Here is a 24,730-nt window from a genome sequence, read left to right on the forward strand (position 1 = left end):
AATTATTTATATATAATTTATTATAATTTATAATTTAGTATTATTTATATATAAATTCATCATTATTTATTATAATTATAATTACTTATATATAATTTACAATTTATTATATATATAATATTTAATTTTTATTATATTTTTATATATAATATATCATTTATCATTATTTATTGTAATTATAATTATTTATATATAAAATATATCATTTATCAAGTGTATTAGTCGCTTACAATCTCTTTATCTAGAGAACTGAGAAAAAATAACTTATTGATGATAATAATAATATAACATAATTTATAATTGAAATAAACTTCATTGTAAGTATAATATTTCAATACCTCTTTAATATTTTCTTCAATATGTCTCCAACTTCAATGAACAACTATTATGTGAAATTTTATATCTATTTGTACCAAAATGTATAAAAATAAAAAAAATACAATCCATATCAGTTAGATAAACTCACTAAAAAAAATGAGTGGATCCCAACAGGTTCCGAATTAGAAAAATTAATCTAACTTCAATTAAAGCTAACAATTGAGTTCATATAAAACCGAAAATCTAAATTTTAGTTAGAGTTAATAATCGAAACGATAACACCTAGCAACATATACTATACTAAAAAAGAATCCAAATATACAAAATCTTTATTTTAGTCATTTTGAGAAAAAAAAGACAAATAAAAAAGAAAACATGGATAAGGTAGCGAGAGGTATAGAACTGGGTAACGACATAAATGGAATTTTATCTCTGAAAGACAAAATTATAACAACCATTGTTTAATAAAAATAAAACAACGACACCATTGAGAACAAAAATAACTACAACATATGAAAAAATCGAATAATTACCATGACAAATGTAAGAATTTCTTGTAATTTTTGACACCTTTGTGTTTTTCGATTTTAGTTGTCCATGCATCTTCTATTTCTATCAGATTTTTTCAATTGGAGATATCAGTTTGAAAAAAAGACAAATAAAAAAGAAAACATGAATAAGGTAGCGAGAGGTATAGAACCTGGGTAACGGCAGAAATGGATCTGAAAGATGAAACTATAACAACTATTGTTTAATCAAAATAAAACAACAACACAATTGAGAACAAAATAACTACAACATATGGAAAAAAATCGAATAATTACCTTCAGAAATATAATACTATTTATCATGGGCAATGAATATAATGATGAAATATTATATATCATACTTTATATAGAAGTTTATTTGTGACTTTTGGATTTTCTTTGTTTTGTTTTTTTCATCTTCCTGTAACTCTTACTTTCTTTTATTATTTTAATTAATGGGCTAATAATTGTTTAATATATTATATTATAATATAAATATGTTATTTTTAATTAATTTTTTTTGCATGAAAGATTGTGACGCGATTAAGTGGCTAGACATCCCAACTAGGTTGGCACCCCTAAGTTATTTTTAATTAATTAAATCTTTTTAATTTTGATTTTTTACTACGTTGACAACTCATCAAAAAAGCCTATAAAACACTTATTCTAATTTCTCTCTGCTTCCGCTATTATATATAGTATAGATTACTAATACTTATATTATAAACTAGTACTATAATTATAAATTTAGTCTTAATCACGGGTCATAATTACTTAGGTATAATATCTATTTGGCTCATTAAACTAAAATTTTCAAAGTTAATTAGAATTTTAAACTATCAAAATCATTAACATGTTTTTAAATTAAGTTAAAATCATCAATTGGGTCCTTATTCTATTTTAAAATCAAAAAATGTAACTATTTTATATGGATTGTAAAAATATTTGTGTTGGTTCATAATGAGTTGGAGAAAATGATTTGAAATTATTCAACCGAATGATTTTCGATGAAACCTCAATTGATGAATTTTGCTTAAAACGGAAACTTAATTGATTATTTTTGTATAATTTAAGAATCAAAATAATAATTTTAATAGTTTAAGATTTTAATTAATTTTTTTTTATAAAAGGTTTTAATTAATTTTGAAACATTAGTAAAGAGAGTCAAACAGATGTTATGCAAATTATGCTTTTAATACGTCATGTTAATTTCCAGACATCTTCAACTGTTATCAGAAAAAAGAAACGGCTGGATTTTAGTATATATAGCGCACCTTACCCAGGACATGAAACAACCAGATATAGAACACAAGCAAGATTCCCGATTATCATCAACTCCCTTCTTCGTCAAAACACTGTAAGCTGATCTGTTCAATTTTTTTTTTTAATCAATTTGTTTGTTTTTTTGATCATTGAATAAGATTAATCGATTCGATCATCGTGGATTTCAGAGGGGGTTTCCTCTCTCTCTCTCTCTCTCTCTCTCTCTCTCTTTATAGCCGAATCGACTTTAAAAGAATGAATTATATTGTTAGCTGAATCGAATGCAATGAGTTACGATGGTGTGAGTTTAATCGGAAAATATTTTGATAATTTTAATTTTGAATGGTCTGTTTGTTTCCTGTGAAAACAGGAGCTTTTCCCCCCTCTCAGCATTCTTTGGATTTAATTGATTGTGTTGGCCGAATTTTGATTAAATTTATTGTAATCAAACTCTTTTGTGTAAACCATCAATCGTCCAATTAATTTGATTTAAGCTTAGTTGGTTTTGGTTTTATGTTACTGACTGAATTTTTGGCCTGTTTCTTGTAGCTTTAACGAGGGGGATATTTAGATAGATGACAGGACAAGTAATGCCTGTGAGTAGGAAAGTTCCTTCACTGGTTGATCTTTGCGTTGATGTAGCAGTTCGTCATGCAAGGTACCTTGGGGATGTTGGGGAAACAGACTTCCATCTGCTTGATCGCATTTTACCTTCTTGTACATTGGATCAGTTGATACATGTGGAGGAGAGAACAGTAAGATGCCTTTCATAATTTCTAATATAAATGCTTTCTTTTGCTCTACTTTTCTGATGGAACTATATTTTCTCTTTTAACTCTGAATTATTGGTTTAGGAGAGAGATCTTACCCCGGTAACTGATGAACTATGGAAGGGGTTCTATAAGAAAGAGTTTGGAGAGAAAAATCTCAGTATTGCCCTCCAGAGGATGACACAGCATAAAGTTTCCTTTAAATGGAAAGACCTGTATGAGGTGACTCTTTTCTTGCCCATCTTATACATATGAGCGGACAAAGTGGTCATTGATAGAGATTTTACTTCTATTTTTTTTATGCATATTATCAGCATTTGGAAATGAACTTAAGAAATAGCAGCGGTTTTATTTTTATTTTTAATAAAATTTATCTTAAGAAATAGTTTACGAGCTATCCTTTCTAACTAGGAGAAATCCCTGTAGGCAAAATTGACTGCTAATGCTGAGAAAGAGAAGGAAGCTGCTGCTCGACTTCGACAATTATACAAAAAAGAAGATGCAAGTATGTCTTCTGTTGAGATTAAAATGCATTGTCGTATTTACTAATAATTTTGCTTATATGAAAGTCAATAACTGTGAAGTATACATAAAAGTAATAAAGTATTGCTGTGATAGAATTTCATGCTTATGCCTCCTTATTGAGTAGACTTTGAATTGTGAATATCACTGTTGTGAATGAATGTGAATATGATGTGAATACTCGCTTCCATAACAATATAAGGTTCGTTTAATACATAGAAATCTAAATATGCATTAATGGTGTAAGTAGGAGGTTGATGTTTGGTTAGATGGTTGTGTTACGGGTTAGCAAAGACAAAATCCAAGAGCAAATTCCAGCCAGCCTAGGCTAATTCCTTTTCACGTGGCCTACAAGCAGTCTCATGGGAAGAAATGGAGGTTAGCAGATTAGATTTCCTTTGTGAATTCTGATATTTTGAGATTAGATTTTCCTTTTTAAATTTCAGTTGTTGTTGCTGATCTGTTTCCAAATTTCAAATTAGAGTTATCTTTATCGAGATTGTAATGGTTGAGGCCTATTTAAAGCCCTTGAGCTGGAATAAAAGCAAGCAGACTTCCCATCAGCTTTGTTCCTATAGAGATCGTAGGGTTATCTTTAATGAGCCCTTATTTCCCAACCTTCACAATAGGTCATAAGGGGAGGCAAACACCTAAGAAAAATTTACCAGATACTATCCTACAAGGCCCCCTAACCAGAAGCCGGTCAACGGCCTATAACAATTTGGGGTTGTCTAACATGTTTTTGGACATTTTAAACATCTAGTTGGCTTCAAAATAGGCTTAAAATAAAATTTCTTTTGGTTTAAATTCTTCACGAACTTGGTAGGCCGAGTTAATGTAGCCCAATAGAATGTGTGATAGGGAGCAGCCAAAGCCCATTTGCTTCAGAATAGGACAGGCACTTAATTTACAAGAATATCCTAGTAGAGATATTTTGGCTATACTGCAGTTGTATTTAGAAAAAAAGGGATCTGTGAGCAGTATAAACTCTATTTGTCTATCTTACTGTGTCTGTGCATATGGTTTCTATCAATGTGCTAGTATGTGATTAGTGATTTATAAACAAGCATTGTTTGTGAGTTGGATATGTGGCATCTTGAATTTATTTTAGTTGAGATGATGAGTACTGGAATCTGGACTAATTTGAAGTGAAAAGATAATTTTTGACATATGTGATCCAACGTGCTGAGCTTATTGAATATCCTCTTTGTATGCATTCAAATCATGGAATTTGCAGTATCCACTTTGTGCTTGGTATCTTAATAATTCTGTTATTCTAATAAGTTGGGGTTACAATAGAATATCACTTTTCAGAAGAAGTAATGCATCTGTAGTCCTTTGTTTGTGTAATATCTAACCTAAACAAGTCAAATATGGTTCTTTGAACTCTAAATTTATTGCTGGATTAGGTAAACTCTGAGGCATGCAATGGAAGCTCCTGTTTGTTCACGCATTTTTCACAATTTTTATATATTATTTGACTTTTGCAGAAAAGCAGAGCAGGCAAATTCGTATTTGCACGAAGGTTCCTCCAGCCAGTAAAAGAAGCTTTTTTGGAGGTAATATTCCCTGCTCTATTGTGATTGATTCCCTTCGAGTTCTGTGAGTTAAGTTATTATTATTATGATTAATGGGACGTGCATCCTTTTGCAAGTCTATGAAGCTTATTTTGCTTAGAATATTTGGCTTAGGTGGTGGACCTGGATACAATCTTTCCAATGTGAAGAGCAACATAATGAAGAAAGCAAAATTAGATTTTCTAAAGAGGTAATATTATCTTATGCAATTATGCTTATATTTGTGGAAATCGTGAAATTTCTTTCGTCGAGTTGTAGGATGATCATGATTTGATGTGTGAAGGACTTTTAAGTTGTTAAAAAGACTAGGTTAGGATATTGATTTCACGAGACAAAGCTAATTTTCATAGCATTTATTGTGTCAACTTTTTCAGAAGATGGGATAAAAGAATACTAGTAAGTTTTCAAATTCCAATTTTGTAAAAAGATGACTTTGGTTTTGTGCAGCCCGGAAGTAAGAAATATTGCAGCTATGAGGAACATGCAAAGACAAAACAGGTAATGTTGGTGTTGTACATATGTTATACTGTGTTCATTTGTTATCATTACATGTTTTATGACTCGTTCTACGCCTTTTCTTACAGCGTCTCTTCCATGACGAAGCCTCCTTCCTTTCCTCGCAATAATCATGCGTCATCTTCCAGACAAACAAGTCTGCCTAGAGGAAAATTTTAGGTGCATAGAATCCAAAACTTTTTATATGAAAACGATTTATTCGTCTGAGCTTAATGTTTGCTGTTGATATTTGAAGTATTCAGCTTCACATATATGTAACCTTCCATCTTATGTCTATAATTTCGTTTTAGTATTTTTGTTTTTGCTGCAGATGTGTTACCTTGGGTTTCCAGTTTAATTTTTGTGATTAGAATTAGCAATTATCATTATGTTATTCTTATGAACTTGAATCTATTGTCCAGTTTCTTTATTTTTTATTGCATTTCAGCAGAAAGTCTGTTAGCATATTTGAAAAAGAATAAAACCAATTAAGGATGGATGTCTACCATAAAATCTACATTAACCCATTTTAAACAATAGATGTTGGATTACTCTTCTAAAAAAACCTTAGGCGTGAATTCAAACTTTATTCCTTCTCATTTGTATTCATGTAGTGCACACTTCTGTTATAAGTCCCACACATATATTTTGTAGTTATTAGATATTATCGGGTATGGATTTCGTAGGTACTAGATATTATCGGATTCTAATGAAACTATTTGAATTTAGGGCGAGAATAAGATTAAAAGAAATGTGTGACGGGTATAAGATGAAAATAGATTTTTTTTTTAATTATTATTTTATATTTTCTCTCATTTCTAATCTGCATTTTTTGAGGGCTCTCACCATTGTTAGAGATAATTTAATTAGATTATTATCTAGTTAGTGTCTATAATTGTCCATAACACATATTGTGTATTTTAATTCTACACTAACTCCTGGATCTACCATTATAATTATAATAGAAGGTTTTATGTCTGGGGAATTCATTATATTTATCTCCATTATACTTATATTATCATCGCATATCAAATCATACATTTAACATGGTATCAATAGTTTCTGCTTCAGCATCATCCGAATGCACCGATGTTCCTACATCTACCTCGTATCACTCGACATCTATTACTCATCCATTGATAGCCGCACCACCTTCATTCACTTATGTCACGAACTCGTCAGCCTCCCTTCAATCGACCTCCGAATGATGATTTACCTCTCACTTCAATCCAAATGATAACTCTGAATCTGACCGCGCCGCTGCCGCTTCCGACCGCCAGTTTCAGACAGATCGTGTTGCAGCCGATCATCAGTCGCATCCTACGATTGAAAATCGAGTGCCATCTCCGGCACAGCAGCCTCCAGCAGATTCGAATCAATCGCATCGTGTGATTCCTCCATCGGTATAGCAGTCAGATTCATCCCCGTTCATCTTTCCTAATCAAGTTAGACCTAATTTTGATCCACCGCCATCTTTTTTCTCAAACACGGTTAGTAATCCCCTACCAATCCCTCCTACTCAATTCCAATCTAACCATATACCTCCTCAAGTCTATCTGTTTCATCATTCTAATAACATTAATCCAGTCTATACGAGCCATGTTGTATCTCTGTTTACTTTTTCTAAGGTTCCTCCAGCTAATATTATCATTAATATCAAATTAACCCCACATAATTATAAAGCATAGAGAATGTCTATTGAATCTACCCTAAAATCTCATCATTTTTTATCATATTACTAGAACAATACCTCCTCCACCTTAATTCATTTCCCGCACTGGCTATATGACATCTTCCGCGGATTAAATCTTAAATCCATCTTTTATTGCATGAGATGATTTGGAAAATGCGGTTCGAATATTTCTTTTAAATTCCATCACTGAAGAGATTTTTCCTCTTATTACTTGTTTTACGTTTTCACATTATATTTGGGTGGCTCATGAACGCACCTATGGCACTATATCAGGAACTAAACAGTTTCAGTTGAGACTTGAACTGTATGAATTAGAACATGGTGGGTTGTCTGTAACTGCTTATATCAAAAATTGAAAGGTAGTTTAGATGATCTGGCTGCTTCGGGTAATCCATATCCTATGCATCTATTACCTGCTCTCCTCTTCAAAATTTTGGGTGAAGAATATTGCTCCACTATTCAGAATCTCATCACTCAAAAGGGCACAAATATTGATTACTATGAACTCCTAACTAGCTTGAAAACTATTGAGGGCATGCTTCAAACTATAAGAAAATCTGAGTTGATAGCTTCTACTGGTATATCTACACCTCGGGAAGCCAATGTTTCCACTGTTGCATCATCACAACCAAAGGAACAGAATCAGAAGAAGAGAATGGGTGGTAAGTGCTTCAATTGTGGAGATCCTAGCCACTAGAGTGACAAGTGCAAACGTTTGAAGACTTTGCTACTTAGAACTACAATCCTGGTCCTTAAGCACATATGGCATGATAACAACCTCATAATCCGTTATCTGGCCCTCATCAACCTTGGTAACCTGATACTGGTGCCACCAATTATATGACAGCTGATCTAGCTCAACTTCAGCAGATGCATCCTTATTAGGGTTATGACATTGTGCAATTCGGTAATGGCCAAGGTTTGAAAATTTCTCATTTTAGGCACACTCGCATAAATAATCTTCAAATTGATGATGCTTTGTTTATTCCTAAACTCACTAAATCCTTTTTATCTGTTCAAAAATTCTCTCGTGAGAACTCTTGTTTTTTTTGAATTTTGGCCTAACCATTTTCTTGTAAAGGACCAAACAACTAGGGAAATCCTGTTACATAGCCCTAGTAAAGATGGACTATATGTGCTTCCACCCATAGGAGACGCTTGTAAGAGAGAATGTGTCTTTTGAAAGGTGGCATGCATGGCCTGGACATTTTCAGAATCAGATAGTCAGCATAGTACTCAAAGAAAGAAAATTTATCCTTTTCAAGTCTAGTTAGTAGTTGTTCTTTTTGTCTTTTAGGCAAGCTAGCTAGAACTTCTTTACCTTCTATTAATCGTTCTAGTACATTTATTTTTGAAAATTTACACCTGGATATTTGGGGGCCAGCTCTAACGTTATCTTGTCTTGATTTTTTTTTTTATCATTGATGAATTCACTAGATTTGGATAGGTGTTCTGTTTAAAAAATAAGAGTGGGGTTTTTTTTACCTTTCGTGATTTCTATGCCATGATTTCTAATCAGTATAGTGCAAGAGTTAAAAACTTCTATTTTGATCTTAGTGGGGGGGGGGGGGGGGATTTAAAAAATTACAACCTTTTCTTAGAAGCCATGACATTGTGCTCAAAATGACATTGCTGAAAGAAAAATTAGGCATGTAGTTGATACTTCCCTTACCATATTAGCTAATGCATCTGTACCATTAACATTTTGGAACTATGTAAACATACGATTAATTGATAGTCTACCTACTAAAGTTCTAAAAAATAATCACCATATCTCTTGTTTTATAACAAACAACTCGATTATTCATCATTGCATATCTTTGGAAGTGGAATCTATCCTCTGCTTCGCCCATATAACCAACACAAGTTTGATTTTAGATCTAAGTTGTGTGTCTATCTAGGTCCTTCTGCAAATCACTCTAGGATATATGTCTTGATTTTGCTACTTGCCGAGTATACATTTTCAAATTTGTCTAGTATAGTGAAGATGTGTTGCCTCATCTGCTTCATCAACATCATCTACTAGCATCCTGGTGGAAAGCACATCCTGTCAACTTCCATCTTTACTTGGCCCATATCCAGGTAATCTTTCTATTCCCAATCCTACACCCTCTTCTTCTAACTCTTCTTCTTCTTCATATCCCACTACACATGTGAACTCCACTTTGGGTTCTGTCGCTTGGAATATTCCCTCAGATTCTGAAAAAACAGACACTGCTCCTCTGGTTCCGCTATAGAATTCATCACCTAATATGTCATCCACACCTGTGCCAATCTCTAGGTCTGAAAAAACGGACACTGCTCCTCTGGTTCCTACAGACTTCAAATGGTTACATGACATGATATCAGAATCTATTAAACCATGTGGTTAAGGGTTCAAATTTTGACCACCTCATTTATTGATGGAATTTCAACACATGCTATGATGAGTCTGTGATGTACATGCTTCAAGCCCAAGGGGCATTCACATGTAGGGACGTGTCAAAGATAATAATAAAAAGGCTTAATACATCATTTGCCCCCTGAACTTGTCCAAAATGGTTGATTGGCCCCCTGAACTTTCAAAGTGTCTCGATAGCCCCTTGAACTTACATAAAATGTTCAGTTAGCCCCCTGAACTTGTATAAAATGTAATCAATTGATCATTTGTTTGTAAAAAGTAAATCAAATGCGGAAGATATGTTATACGTATCTTAGAATGTTATTACATACTTCACAGAATAGATTAAAATATGTTAAAAAAGAATTTCTTACTCGTTCAACTATAAAACATTTTCTTCTCTAATATTATAATCGCATACCCCGATGTTGATCGTTTTACTTTTTTAAGATGTGTAAAACATATCTTCCGTATTTAACTTATTTTTTCACAATCAAGTGATTAATTGATTATATTTTATGCAAGTTCAGGGGGCTAACTAAACATTTTATGCAAGTTCAGGGGGCTATCGAGACACTTTAAAAGTTCAGGAGGTCAATCAATTATTTTGAACAAGTTCAGGGGGCAAATGATGTATTAAGCCTAATAAAAAAAAACTATTATCATCTTATATTAGTTCAAACTTTTGTTCAAATAGTTTATTAATAAGGTGGACACTATGCTCGTTATCATCTATAACATATATGATTTCTTTCATTTATTACAAGCAATTATAGAATTTCAAGTTCACAAATTAAAATAGACTCTCAATTTAACAAGTGTGGAGTTGCATTTATAAATTAGTCAATCAGGTGAAACCTGAGTTTCATATTGGTAAAACTTGATGAAACTCTAGTGAAACTTGATGGAATCGTAGTGATAAGGTTGGATAATAGTTTCAATCAAGTTTCATATGAGTTCTATAAAGCTGCTGCATACTTCACTAAGATTTCATCTGACCCTTTGATGAATATTCAAATTCATGTCCCTCCTCTCCTCGAATTGCCATCAATGAATAATTCCCATACCTCTTTTGAAATTTCTGGATCCTTTTTACGTTTAGTACTTCGACCAAAAAATATGGCAAAGCATGGGCTTTGAAGGCTCTTCAGGGGCTCGAATCAAATTTCAAATTCTGCTAATTTTAAAGCCCATTCGACTAGTCTTCCTGAAGTTTCAGGTCATTGGAGGATTTTCCTAGGTGGCATGTCAGTTTGAACCATTATGGGATGACATTAGAAATAATGTTGAAGCTTTTGCATTGTGATGACTACAGTGAAGGCTAATTTTTCGAAACTGGGATATTGAGTTTCTACATCCCAAAGCACTCTACTTACATATTAGACTAGGAATTGTTCTCCCTTTTTTTCCCGTATCAAAACCGTGCTTATGCATTCATCAGCAACACTGATGTATATGTAGAGTGTCTCTCCTACTTCGGGTCTACTCAATAGTGAAGGCGTGACAGGAATTGTTTCAGGTCTTCAGATGACTTATGACATTCGAGTGTCTATTGGAAATCTTTTATTCTCTTCAAGCTTTTGTAAAATGGCAAACATCGTTTGTCCAAACAGAAAAAGAACCTTCGTAAGGCGTTTATCTTGTTGTTCAATTTTTGTACATCATTCAGCTTTAATGGTGGCTCCCTTGAATCTTATATGGATTGGCTTTTGTTCCTCTTTGGAAGATCATAAATCCTAAGAATTTTCCTGAATCCACACCAAAGGTGCATTTTTTTGGGTTAAGCTTCAAACTGTAGGACTTTAGATTTGAGAAAAACCAAATCGAGATCTTTAGCATGCCATTCCTTTGTGCGGCTTTTTATGATCATATCATCGACATAAACTTCCACATTCTCTCCGATTAGGTCCTTAAATATTTCATTGACCAACCGTTGGTATGTTGCCCCTGCATTCTTGAGGTCGAATAGCATTATGTTGTAATAGTATGTCCCCTCATATGTGATGAAGCTTGTCTTTTCTTTGTCTCTAGGGTCCATGGGTATCTGGTGATACCCTTAAGCTGCACCGCACGTGGATTAGACGACGTATCCTGCTATGGAATCAATAAGCATGGTAAAGGCTGGGAGTCCTTCAGGCATGCTTTGTTAAGGTCAGTGAAATCCACACATATTCGCCACTTGCCATTGGCTTTTTGACCAACACCACATTGGCTCACCATTTGGGGTATTGAACTAGCTCGATGTGCCCGTAGCCCATCAGTTTTTTGACATCCGTGCTCATTATCTTCTATCTTTCTGGACCATGGTTCCTTTTCTTTTAGTTGACGCCTTCTATGGACTTATCAATGTTCAGTGAATGCATTATGACATCCGGTAAAATGCCTGTTATGTTTACTAGATACTAAGCGAATATGAGATGTTGACTTTCACACACTTTGCTTACCTTGTATTTTGATGATTTGTCGTTATTTGGGCAACATTGACTTTTGAGCAGAAGGTTTGGCTTGTGCTCATCCCAAAGGATATAAATCCTTGCCCTCTTTATTAGCTCTTGAAAATACCTAGGTCTGGAGGTAATTATGCGCTGCTACAGGGGGGTGTGGCTATGGTAATTGCTAGCCGTGGAGTCTATTGCTCCTCCGATGTTGAATTCTTTTATCCGGATGGTCAAGGCTTCAAAATGCTTAATGAATTGGGCTAGAGTTTCCCCTTTGGTTTGGACAATTTTATTTAAGTCTTGCATCATTTTTCCTTTAGGAATGGAGGTCACAAAGTGATCTGCAAAAGATGTTACCATTTGATTAAAATTGTGAATAGAACTTTGAGGAGGTGCTCGTACCAGAAGCCTGCCGAATATTTCAAGGTTATGGGGAAAAGATGTTAGAGAACGACATTTATGGCTATTAATGCCTCCATAATTCTTCTAAAAAATTTAACGTGATTTATTGGATCCTCAGTGCCCCCATATTGACTAAAAGTGGGGATCCATAATCCCACAGGCATCGCCTGACACTAGATTTTAAAGGACAAATGTGTACATATATTTGTCAAGGCTGAAGTCCCGGTGTATGTACTGGGGGTATCTTTGTTTTCCAAGCCTTGCATTCGGATGATCTCGTACATCTCCTTCTTACTAATGGGTTTATCCTTATCCTCATCTTTTGGTCCGCTCTTCTCCCCATGTCTCCTATGGGCTGATTGATACTTATGGGGAGCCTGTTTATCGCTTTCTCACCTTCCCTCCGGGTGAGATCATGGCCTTTCTCTAAAAGCCTCTGAGCCCTCTCTCCATCTGGGTGGACTAAGTGATCTAGATCATTTTCTCCTTAGGGATGGGATTCTGGCATACCTTCTAGATGGTCGAGTTGGCCGATGACTGGATTCTCCGGTGTTGTTTTGATTATTCTATATGATTTCTTCTGCATTTTTCAGTTTCTCTTTTAACTCAACCATTTCCATCGCGTGTGCTACCCTGATGTCATTCATCTCTTTCTGGATTCCCCCCAAATTTTGGCAGAATCGACTAGTGATCTCATCAACTAACCTCTGGTATTGAGGCTCTAGTGGTCCATGGTGTCCAGAGAGAGTTTCCCTTATGGAAAACAGTTCCTAGAAGTTTGCTGGATCCGAAGGCCTTTAGTATTCCACGTGGCCGCTGGATTTGAAGGCTCTTAATGCTTCACTGTTTTATTCCATATGGTATCACAATGCAATGTCTTTTTTTTTATAAATCATAAATATTTAGGGCTCATTTGGTTCACATGTTCCTGTTTGTTGTTGTTGTTGTTAGCTCTTTGTTGTTGCTTATATAGTAGATATTAGTTATCTTTTCTCTTAAAAGCAGCTGTCAAAAATTTACCAAACACTTTATATCTCATGTTTAAAATTAAAAAGGGCAAATTACATCCATGGCCAGTGAACTTTACCCATTTAACATTGTGGCCAATGAAGTTCAATTCTTAACAGTATGGCCACTGAACTTTACACTTTTTAACATCGGTGGCCACTCAACGCCTCAAAACGACCGCTGACGGTCTGAAAAAAATCGAAGAGTTAATGATATTCTAAGGAACTTTAATTCTTGAAAATTTTCGTTTTTGAGACCATTTAGGTGTTGTTTGGTTAGGAGAGAGAGTGAATTTTTAGAGAGAGAAACCTCCAAAAAATGTGGTTTTGGAAAATAAAAAATGTGGTTTCATGGTAAATGTCATTTTGAACAACTTTAATTCTTGAATATTTTCATTTTGACATCGTTAACGGTAATTTTGAGGACTTGGTTAAAGTTGAGTGGCCACCGATGTAAAAATGTGTAAAGTTTAGTCGTCATATCGTTAAGAATTGAAATTCAATGGCCACAATGTTAAAATGAGTAAAATTCAATGGCAATTGATGTAATTTACCCAAATTAAAAAGAAAATACCAGTTTTGAAAAATAGAAATAAACGGCATTTAGAATAACAATAAATTTCTTTGAATGAATTTCCAAAATCAATACACATAATTTTAATAAAGGCTTTTATGAAATGAATTCAATCCAAATAAAATCAAATAATAATAAAACCATTCACTGTTAGAGATTATACTAAAAATTATTATTATTATCAGGTCTTAACTATTAATTTAAGAGATTGTTTTATTCTACTTTTTAAAGCTTGTGTTGTGAATGATGTTTTATCCCAAACATTGGATATTTAGCAGTCGTGTGGTTCTTAAAATAGACTAGAATTCCTAAAAAAATTCTATTCTACCATGGATTTATTATTATTCCCATGAAATTTATATTCCACGATTATTGTAGTTAATATATACATTCTACAACAAATTTTTGGGTTATTAGCAAATATAGATGTATAATTATTTGTATTACTTTAAGAATGCATCTTGATTGTAGTTGAAGAAAAAATTTCATTAGTGAATGTTTGTTAAAGGAGTCCCTAAAAAATTTCTGTATTAAGCATTTAATCTTTTATTTTTAGTCATATTAAGCATGTGATCATTTATTTCTAATCTTTTAAAAGAGTTCTTACAAAATTTTATTAGTGAATGTTTGTTAAAAGAGTCCCTAAAAATGTTTGTTAAACATCTGATCTTTTTTTTTTGTCACATTACATTAAGCTTTTGATGACAAAAAAAAAACTTTGAATATAAAACTCGGTTAATAAAGAGTTATTCATTTCAGTTGTGTTTGAAATTTGTATGTTTCATAGTTTAAAAACAATTTTTAATATGTATAATGTGACTTTAGAAAAATTGTAAAAACTTTAATTCAAATTGTAAAAAAATATAATTTCAAATACAAATGAAATAAATAATGCATTTTTAACTGAATTAAGTGTTCACAACGAACTAATTTGGTAAACAGTGGCTCAATGAGACAAAAAAAGATCACAAAGTTAACGTGTTCAAATAAAAGATCGAGGATTTAATGAAAAAGAAAATAGAGATCAAGGGGCTTAAGATGCTTTTTACTTTTTATTATTATTATTATTTTTTTTTTTTTTATCATCGAGATTACACACATATTTGGCAAAACAGGAATAAACACATTTTTTTTTTTTAGCTTTAGATGAAATCCCCAAAATTGAATCTTTATGTCACTTTTTTCTTGTACGTCTATATATAGACGAATTAGTACTAAATAAAATTGATTTAAGGTGGAAGTAACTCTAGTTGCTTGAATTAGGATGCAAATTTGATTAGTGTGTACAACAAATTTTGATTGGGAAAAGAATTCACTAAAGATTGTATGATCAAGCTCAAATCATTTTCATCTAACAAAAGCTCCTATTCGTGGTCTGTACTTCTAATTTTCAGGTAATCTAGCTTCTGACTAACGAATCTGTCACACATATCTCTCATCTTCGGTCAATTGGTTCCACAAAAGCTACCAAGATTATATGTGATGTAGATAATGTTGCGCCAATTAACGAACAATAAGAGATGCGACTCACAAATTTGTTAGACAGGGGTTAGATTATCTAAGAATTACAAAGTATCATGACTTACTAAAGAAATTTAGGCAACTGCATAAGCCAAAATTCTACATATGTGATTCAAACCATTTAAAAATCTGGTCAGATTGCAAGCTTGTCATTTCATGGTATGCAAATGCAAGATTTAGTTCCTCCTGCACATGCTGAATCAAATTCTTATCCAACACAAGCTCCTCAGTTTCCCGGAGAGCTGCTTTCCATGGTGTTGCACGCCCGTCTTTCTTCATGTATCCGTTCCTATCAACAAAGCCCTTGTCTTGAAACAGCTTAAAAAGCTTAGAAGAGACTGTTCCATCAAGTCCTGGAATTCTATCAGCTAGATAACTTGGTGATAGTGCGAATTCCATGCACTTAATCTCAGCAACATCTATGCCTTTGTCCTTTAGAACTTCGACAAATTCACTTATCTTTTGTTGCCTATATAAATCTTTTGGCATATGCACGAAAAGTGTAGCCGGATAGTTTTCTGTGATATCAATACCATCAAATAGACCTTCAGCAATCATGAGTACTACGCTGTTAAATCTCAGACTGGTGGCAAGTGCAGAAACAAAGTACCCTCCTGAAGATGCCCCCAAAGCTACAATCGGAAGCTTTTCGAGTTTATTCTTCTGCAACCACCATTTTATAATATCCTTGACAATTTGCGTTTCCTCAGCAAAAGTCCAGCACCTGCCTGCACTTGATATGGTAAGAACAGCAAAATTATGAGCAAGAGCATAAAGGGTGAGTCGCCTTTCCTCAGGCAAACCAACGCATTTATGGCAGCTAGGAGATCTATCCCAAAAGTTACTGGCTCTGCCATTGCATCCATGAGCCAAAAAAAGAACAGCTTTGGGTGAATCAGGTATTTGCCATATTACATCTGTTCCATTTCTAAACTTTATAGTTGGGTGAAACCTCGGAAACTCGAAAGGATTTGACTTCTGGTTTTTGATTGCCGATCCAAGTGAAGGATGTGTTTCTTTGTGATGGTTGTACAATAACAATACAAGAAACAAGAAAACCATGACTAGACATGTGCCAAGAATCGGCACCCGACAATTTTGATTTTGATATCCATGCCATCCCTTTGATTTATTTCCACGCTTCAACATTACTGAAAGCAAAAGAGCTATTGATTCACAAAATAACTTAAAAAAAAAAAAGAAGAAGAAGACCAAAACTCATGAAGAATATCAATTCAATTCACTGCCACGGTAACACTAGAAGTAAATCATTCAGGTCTATTTGAACAGGACTAAGAAGATTCTGAATGCGGTGAATGGCTGAATGTAAGCAAGGATCAGATATGCCTCTCCCCAAAACTTGAAAGTGGAAAATGATTGTATTAAATGAAACCCTATGAATCGTCTATTGTCATCGGCCAAGCAAGAAGTTCAGATGTATCATATTGATTCTGAAAGAACAGTCCGAGAAAGCAGAATCATTATATTAGTTCATAAGCAATAGGAACTGTCACAATTTCTTCACTTGCTATGTCGACAAATTCAACTAAACAGTAAACGAAAACTACACTGTACTTGCTAAAGGTTTACCCAAAATCCTTCTCTAGAAAAACAAACTCGGCAAATTAAAGCATACAATTCTACAAGGAACGATAACAGAGACAGAGAACAACGAAAAACATAAAAGTAAGCGAAAACAAATAGATCAAGCTAACATAGAAATTCCTCAAGCATCCAATCCCAAAAACACATTTCCAAAATCAATGCACCTAAAACCCTAAATTATACGACAAATTTCAAGTCAGAAATTCAGGAATTACACTTAAGAATAGCCAAAACTCAAAAAGCAATTATGAATTTCGGAAGAAGAGAACTAAAGTTAACATATCACTGACCTTGGCATTGAATCGGAAATCTGAGCAGCGAGTTCAAACTTCACAAAAAGATCATGATCCTATGGTTTTATGACCTGGGCACATAGTTAAATTCTATTATTCCAAAGAAAATTTTAAATTGTTTATACCAATATCAACTAAAATAAATAAAAAGAAATATATATATAAATATAAAATAAGTATTGAAAAATTATCTAATTAAGTTTTGATTTAATATTAAAATGAATTTTACTATGTTGACATGTTAGTCGTGCTTTAGAAATTTCTCTTTTTTTAAGATTTATTCCAACGTCTCTTAAGTATTATATCCGCATAATTTATGTTATGTACATTAAATTTATTTCTCTTTTTAAAGCATCACCAACATTAACCAGCTATTTGATTTTCCAAAATAATATAAAATATTAGTTAATCAAAATTTAGTCAGCAAAAAAAAGTTGGAAAGAGAAACAAAAAAAAAGAAAGTATAAAAAATGCAAATAAGAAGAACATTAACAAGAACATGTACCTTGGGAACTAAAGTCCATTTGGCATAAGATGGTTGAGAAGTGTGTTTAGTTTTTCTATTAAAAAAAATCTTTTGCTTTTACCACAAAACCTTTTCTTAACTTCAATTCATTCACATTTTAGCTATGGATGTAATTGAACCGGGTCGCTCATAGAAATTTAAGTAAATTATGTCTAAATAAATTTGATGAAAATAAATTCGATAAATTACAAAACTATATCAAATGGAAAGCTCATTTACATATTTAACTCATTTACTCAACCTACTACATATCTAGACTGTTTTTGTGTGACTTTCCCATAATACCCCCAATCCTTCATCTTCCTCTTCCTCTTCCTTACGGTTTCCTCTTCACCCAAAATGGCTCCTCCTTCCACAGGGACCTAACCTGCAAAATCCGTTGTTGTTTGACAGCGTTCTCCAGCAACTCCTACTCCGGTGAGAGAAAAGGGAAGCGAACGGCGGTAGAGGAAAAACGAGAAGGCGATTTTAGGGCGATCGACGGTGAGAGAAGGTGAACAGTGAGAGCAAAGAAGATGAAGAATGCGAACAGACGGTAGAAGAAGGTGAACAGTGAGAGAACAGACGAGGAAGAAGGCGAACAACAGAGAAAATGGAAGAAAGATGGCGATTTTAGAGCAAACGGCAACCTCGTTCCGTGAGACGGAAGATTGGGAAACGCAGAGAAAATGCCTAATTCTATAAATCTCACTGAATTATTGTTGGTGTATTCATTTATGTTCTGACTTTTTTGTTAAGTAATGTTAGAATCCGTTGTTGTTTGCCATTTTTTGTTATATACCACTTAGCGAATTTTGTTAAAAATACATCCAGACTTCGCATATGCTAACTAAAATCATCAACTAAACCAAACATTCACTTCACAGGCTTCACATATGCTAATTAAAATCAACTAAACCAAACATTAGTTTCACAGGCTTCGCATATGCTAACTAAAATTATCAACTAAACCAAACATTAGCTTCGCAGACTTCGCATATGCTAACTAAAATCATCAACTAAACCAAACATTAGCTTCGCAGGCTTCGCATATTTAGCTTTGCAGGGTTCGCATATGCTAACCTCTGCGAAGTCAGACGGGAGGAAGATAGCCACGCGTAAATATTGAGGGTATTATGGGAAAGTCACACAAAATCAGTCTAGATATGTAGTAGGTTGAGTAAATGGGTTAAATATGTAAATGGGCCTCCCATTTGACCCATTTTTATAATTAACCCAAATAAATGTCATAAGAGCAATAATCCTTTTGCAACTGAATGCTAACTAAAGAAAATTTCACATCTACTTTCTCATGAGGTAAAATTGAGTGAAATTATGTGAAATAACGTAAAAATATTAAACCTATTAAAAAATTTCATCCCAATTACCTTAAATTGAAATTATGTGATATTTTTTTTTATAAAAATGCGATTACAATTCTTAAAACTCAACTAAAACGTGATGAATTTTTGGAGTTAATATTTCATGATAATTTTGATAAAAATTAAACTATATACTTAATGATTTGATGAAGATAATAAGCGATAATTAATATTAAAAAGATCACATTCTTTATATGAAAATCATATTTTTATGTAAATTATACATAAACCTAATGATTTAAGGTAAAGTTAAAAGGTTTTAGATACAGTTCATATTTTTACATAAATTATGTCTAAAACTAAAGATTTCAGGTAAAGATTATATTTTTACGTAAAACTCAATGTTTTCACAAATTTCATGTTTTTTTTATAAAAATACAAATTTAAATAAATTATGTTTAAGTAATGAACCGCTAAAATAGAGACTTAATTATTACATAGAGAGGTTTTCGGATGAGAGAAAAAAGAGTCAGGGATAGGTCATCGGAGAGGGCGGCGGCAGGCGGAGGAGGGGAGCGGTTGAGGGCGGGTTGGTCGGATCGGGAGGAGGGGACGGGTTTAGAAAGGGATCTGTGGTCGGACGGGGACAGGGAGGAAAGACAAGGGAGATCGGCGGTTTGATGTTAGGGACTGGCGGATCTGGTGTGGGTGGGGATGGGTTGCGCCATCGTGCATATCGGCAGGGGGTTGAGGGGATAGAGCAGGGGAGGGCGGCGTCGGCGTCGGCATCGCGGAAGGTAAGGGGGCGAGGCGCGCGGATGTCGTGGGCGTTGCGGGGGGTGTTGGTGATTGGCCAAGGGGTGGGGAGAGCAGGCTGTTAGAGGGGCAGGAGGGCTGCGGCCTGCTGGCTGCGGGCGCAGGAGAGTTGGAGGGTGTAGGCGCAGGAGGGTTTCAGGCCCGGGCTGGCTGCGGGGTGTCGGATGGGAATTTGGCTAGTAGGGGACTTCAACTTCAGATGGAAGAGGCGACCGTCAGGGCCCCGTCTGTTGTGAATGGGTCTCCTAGGTCAAATAGTGGTTTGGCGAGCAAGAATAATTCTGATCTAGGAATGGGGAAATTATGGTGGAAGGATACGGTCATAGGAGTGGTCGAGGAGGAGCCGTGTTTAAGTGAAAGTCTTATGGAGGATGATTCGGATGGGTTTTGTTCTGATTCAGATGAGGAGGATGGTGGAAAAGACGATCCTTTATGCCCTGTTTTTCGGCTTTCCTCGGCCGATAAGCGGGCTTTTAGGGCTAAATGGAAGTTATCTTTAATAGTGACGGTGCTTGGAAAAAGAATTAGTTTCAATTATTTCGCTCAGAGGATCCAGGCACAGTGGGCTAAAAAAGGAAAAGTCAGTATTACTGACTTGAAAAATGATTACTATGTAATTAAATTTACCCGGGCTGAGGATTATAATGCAGTGATTAATGGAGGACCTTATATTATTTCTAATCAGGTTTTGGCCTTAAGGCCATGGGCTCCTAATTTTAATCCGCATGATTGTTCGGTGAGTAGAATTCTGACTTGGGTTAGGTTTTCGAGCCTACCAATCGAATATTATAATGAAATCTTTCTTAATAAGACATGTTGGTTAGTTGGCAAAGTTCACCATATGGATAAAACTACCGTTGGGGCAGTTAGAGGCAAGTTTGCAAGAGTTTGTATTGATATTGACCTTGCTAAACCCCTCTTGTCTAAATTTTGTGTTCAGAATACGGTTTATTTTATTGAGTATGAAGGTTTACATAATATTTGTTATGAGTGTGGTATGTTTGGTCATACTTATGAGGGATGCCCTAAGAGGGAGAAGGTGAGAGAAGAGGTTGTTGAAGCTGTTAAAGGGATAGAAGGAGGGAATCAAGGAGATGGGAGGAATTTTGGCCCCTGGATGGTTGCTAAGAGGTCGGGAAGGCGAAGGACGCGTGCATCAGTGGTTCAGAATCGTCCTCCGGATATCAACATCGATTCTGCTCCGATCCAATCTAATCCAGGAGTCAAGGAGAAGCCTCGGCCAAAGGAGAAAGAAGGGACTAGTGCTGCTCCGATTATCGCTTCAGGATCCAGATTTGGGGCTCTCTCTATTGAGGATGAGCAAAACTCTAAACATTCTAACGAGCATATTGAGCTGAGCATGCCAGGTCTGATTAACATTGTGGAGACAGTTAATCCACTTTTGTCTCCAAAGAAGAGGCCCATGAAGGCAACAAGGTTCATACTTCAAAAGTAAAAGAGAGGGATAAAGAGGTTAGTATCCCTAAACCCTGTGTTGGGCCCAATAATGGGAATGTTATGGGTGTTAATAAAATGAATATAAAAAAATCGAAAGGTAATCAGAAAAAGATCCATAATCATATAGATTTATTGGATAAGAGGGGGCCTGCTGGTACCTCTTAGGAGCCCCTAATAAATACCTGGTTTAGGGTGTTGGGCCGGGGGTCAGTAGTCTTACTTTTTGATGAATTTGTTTGTATGGAATGTTAGAGGAGCGGCTAGCAAGGCTACCCGTATCCATGTGAAAGATTTAATTAAATAATTTAACCCTTCTTGTTTTGCTTTAATGGAAACTAAGATCAGTGGAGCTAAAGCAGATGAGGTGGTTAAAAAGTTTAGGAACTGGAATTGTGTCAGATCGGAAGCTACTGGCCGGACTGGTGGGATTTGGCTTTTTTTGGAAGCCAGATCGTGTTCATATTGATATCATTAGTATGGATAAACAGTTTATTCATAGTAAATTTAGCTACCCTGGTAATAAACCTTTCTTTATCACTTTTGTTTATGCTGATCCTATCCAGGCCAATCGTAAACGGCTGTGGGAGGTTCTGTATACTATGAGCATTAATTTGGATGATTCTTGGTTTGTGGCTGGGGATTTTAATGACATTGCCCTTATGAGTGATCAAAGAGGGGGTGGCAATCACTATATAAATTGTTGTCTTAATCATAAAAAGAGTATGGATTTGTGTGGGCTTTCGGATCTGGGTGCCGCTGGTCATAAGTTTACTTGGAAACGAAATAGTACTTTTGTTCGTTTAGACAAAGTTTATGCGAATATTTTGGCCCAGAGTAGATTTCCTGAAGTGTTTGTGTTAAATCTTCCTTTTCATCACTCTGATCACTGGCATATCCTTGTCAAGCTGGTGAGAGGTCATCGGCCTAGAGGGGATAGACCTTTTAGATATCAGGTGGCTTGGGAATCTCATCCTGAGTTTAAAAACTTTGTTCATGATAATTGGAAGCCTCATTCTAATGTCCTATAAGCTGCTGAGGGTTTTAGGAATAATATGGTGGGTTGGAATAAGAATATCTTTGGCCATATTATCATAAGAAAGAATAAAATTATGAGAAGAATGGAGGGCATCCAACGTTTGTTAGAGAATAGATTTGATCACAGTTTAGATGGTCTTCTTAGAACCCTCCAGAAGGAATTGGAAGCTGTGCTTAGGCAGGAAGAATTACTTTGGTTTCAAAAATCTAGGAAAGCTTGGATTAAAGATGGAGATCATAATACCAGGTATTTTCATCTTTCAACTGTTATTAGGAGACAGAAGAATCGTATCGATGCTATCAAAGATCCTAATGGTGATTGGGTTTATGAGGATGAGGACATTCGTCGCATGGCCCTTAATTTCTATAAAGAGTTGTTCAAAGAAGACCCTGTGGATCTGGATAAAGCTCTGTCTAGGACTACGTTTCCCAGTTTGGGAGATGATAAAGTTCGGGAAGCCTTCCATCCTATTAACCAGAAAGAAATTGATCAGGCAATCTTCAGTATAGGGGCTACTAAAGCTCCTGGAGTTGATGGTCTGCCGGCTGGTTTTTTTTATAAACATTGGGAGACTGTTAAAGAAGGCATTTATAGTTTTATTAAGGGAGTTTTTAGTGGTTCTGAGGATATTAGGCTTGTGAACAAAACTCTTCTGGTCCTGATTCCTAAAGTTGAGAAGCCGTCTTCATTCCTTCAAATGAGGCCTATTAGCCTTTGTAATGTGCTGTATAAAACTATTACAAAAATTGTGGCTAATAGACTCCGAGGTGTTCTTCCTGATATAATCAGCCAAAATCAAGGCAGTTTTGTTCCTGGGAGACAGATGATGGATAATGTGGTTATTGCCCAGGAGATGGTCCACTCTATGAAAATCAAAAAGGGAAAGAGGGGTATTGTGGCTCTTAAACTAGACTTGGAAAAAGCTTATGATCGTCTAAACTGGAGTTTTCTTATAGATAGTCTGGAGAGAGCAGGGATTCCAGATAGTTGGAGGAGTTTAATTGAGGTCTGCATTTCTTCTCCTGTTTTTCAAGTTTTGATTAATGGAGATATGTGTGAGGATTTTTCTCCTTCCCGGGGTATCCGTCAAAGGGATCATATGAGTCCCTTTTTATTTGTAATTGCTATGGAGAGGTTGACTCACCTTATCCAAGATGCCGTCAGTAATGGGATTTTTCATCCGGTGTCAATCAATAAATTATGTCCCCAGATTACTCATTTGTTCTTTGCTGATGATGTTATGATCTTTATGGAAGGCAATGAGGAGCAAATTGGTGTGATTATGGATATCCTTAACTGCTTTTGCTCTGCTTCTGGCCAAAAGCTGAATATCCAAAAGTCCCGGATGTTGTGTTCAAAAAATATGAGTCAAAGAGTTTGCAAAAGGTTGAGTGATATTTCTGGTATTCCTCTGACTAATTCTTTGGGTAAGTACCTGGGGATTCCCCTCCATAGTGATAGAGTCTCGAAAGCTTCTTTTAAGGAGACGTTGGATAAAACTAATAGTAAATGTGTCATTTGGAAAGCTAAGACTCTTTCGCTTGCGGGCTGCCTTTCTTTAATTCAGTCAGTTAATTGTGCGGTTCCTAATCATATTATGCAAGCTTGTCGGCTGCCTGAGCCTGTGCTTAATGATCTTAATAAACTCAATCGTCGTTTCCTGTAGGGGGATTCTGAGGAGGGAAAAAAATCACCTCGTTCCTTGGAAAGAAGTCTGTCAACCTAAAAGTATGGGAGGGTTGGGGATTAGGAAAGCCAGAGATAACAATAAAGTGTTACTGATGAAGCTTCTGTGGAGGATATGACAACTTCCTTCTACTCTTTGGGTTCAGTTGTTATGCGGAAAGTATAGAAAGGATAGGATCTTTGGGGGTCCTAAGGAGAGAGTTATCAACTGTTCCTTTCTTTGGAAAGGCCTTAGTGTTGTGTTCACTGAGTTTTGCTCTGGGATTGGCTGGGATGTGGGTAATGGTAAGTCAATTAGCTTTTGGAATGATATCTGGATTGGTAAGAAACCCTTATTAGAGGTTTGTGATTCCATACCGCCTGTAGGTATTCGAAATTGGAGGATTGCGGATGTGGTGGATTCTGAGGGTGATTGGATTTGGTCAAGGTTCGATTCTTACCTCAATCTGGAAATGCTCCTGAAGATTAGAGGAATAAAAGTTAGTAGCAAGGAGGAGGATAGGGATGGTCACTGTTGGTCTT

At 35.2% G+C, this 24,730-nt stretch overlaps 2 protein-coding genes across 3 annotated transcripts; one reads left to right on the top strand and one right to left on the bottom strand.

The window, feature by feature from the left end:
- Positions 1 to 2,055: 2,055 nt before the first annotated feature.
- LOC136205670 (uncharacterized) lies at positions 2,056 to 5,861 on the top strand. Its single transcript, XM_065996369.1, has 8 exons — positions 2,056 to 2,202; positions 2,658 to 2,863; positions 2,963 to 3,100; positions 3,305 to 3,383; positions 4,891 to 4,959; positions 5,092 to 5,167; positions 5,425 to 5,475; positions 5,562 to 5,861. The coding sequence occupies exons 2-8, from the start codon at positions 2,684 to 2,686 to the stop codon at positions 5,650 to 5,652; spliced, it is 684 nt and encodes a 227-aa protein (XP_065852441.1). The 5' UTR covers positions 2,056 to 2,202; positions 2,658 to 2,683; the 3' UTR covers positions 5,653 to 5,861.
- Positions 5,862 to 15,248: 9,387 nt separating this feature from the next.
- On the bottom strand, positions 15,249 to 17,516 carry LOC136205678 (uncharacterized). Of its 2 annotated transcripts, none has more exons than XM_065996383.1 (2): positions 17,383 to 17,516; positions 15,249 to 16,638 (listed from the first exon to the last, which is right to left on the bottom strand). In XM_065996383.1, exon 2 carries the CDS (start codon positions 16,634 to 16,636, stop codon positions 15,587 to 15,589), a length of 1,050 nt encoding a protein of 349 aa, XP_065852455.1. In that variant the 5' UTR covers positions 16,637 to 16,638; positions 17,383 to 17,516; the 3' UTR covers positions 15,249 to 15,586. The 2 variants fall into 2 exon arrangements, with proteins under 2 accessions (XP_065852455.1, XP_065852463.1); XM_065996391.1 differs by having other exon boundaries at positions 15,249 to 16,938; positions 17,383 to 17,507.
- Positions 17,517 to 24,730: the final 7,214 nt, after the last annotated feature.

Source organism: Euphorbia lathyris, chromosome 1 (assembly GCF_963576675.1).
Source record: "Euphorbia lathyris chromosome 1, ddEupLath1.1, whole genome shotgun sequence".
Classification (NCBI taxonomy): domain Eukaryota; kingdom Viridiplantae; phylum Streptophyta; class Magnoliopsida; order Malpighiales; family Euphorbiaceae; genus Euphorbia; species Euphorbia lathyris.

What these genes read in the sequence shown, in the direction of transcription:
- LOC136205670 (XM_065996369.1), top strand. Translation starts at nt 2,684, where the DNA reads ATGACAGGACAAGTAATGCCTGTGAGTAGGAAAGTTCCTTCACTGGTT. An exon ending in ATACAAAAAAGAAGATGCAA is followed by an intron (nt 3,384 to 4,890) that starts GTATGTCTTCTG and finishes TGACTTTTGCAG; the next exon opens with AAAAGCAGAGCAGGCAAATT. An exon ending in AAATTAGATTTTCTAAAGAG is followed by an intron (nt 5,168 to 5,424) that starts GTAATATTATCT and finishes GGTTTTGTGCAG; the next exon opens with CCCGGAAGTAAGAAATATTG.
- LOC136205678 (XM_065996383.1), bottom strand. Translation starts at nt 16,636, where the DNA reads ATGTTGAAGCGTGGAAATAAATCAAAGGGATGGCATGGATATCAAAAT.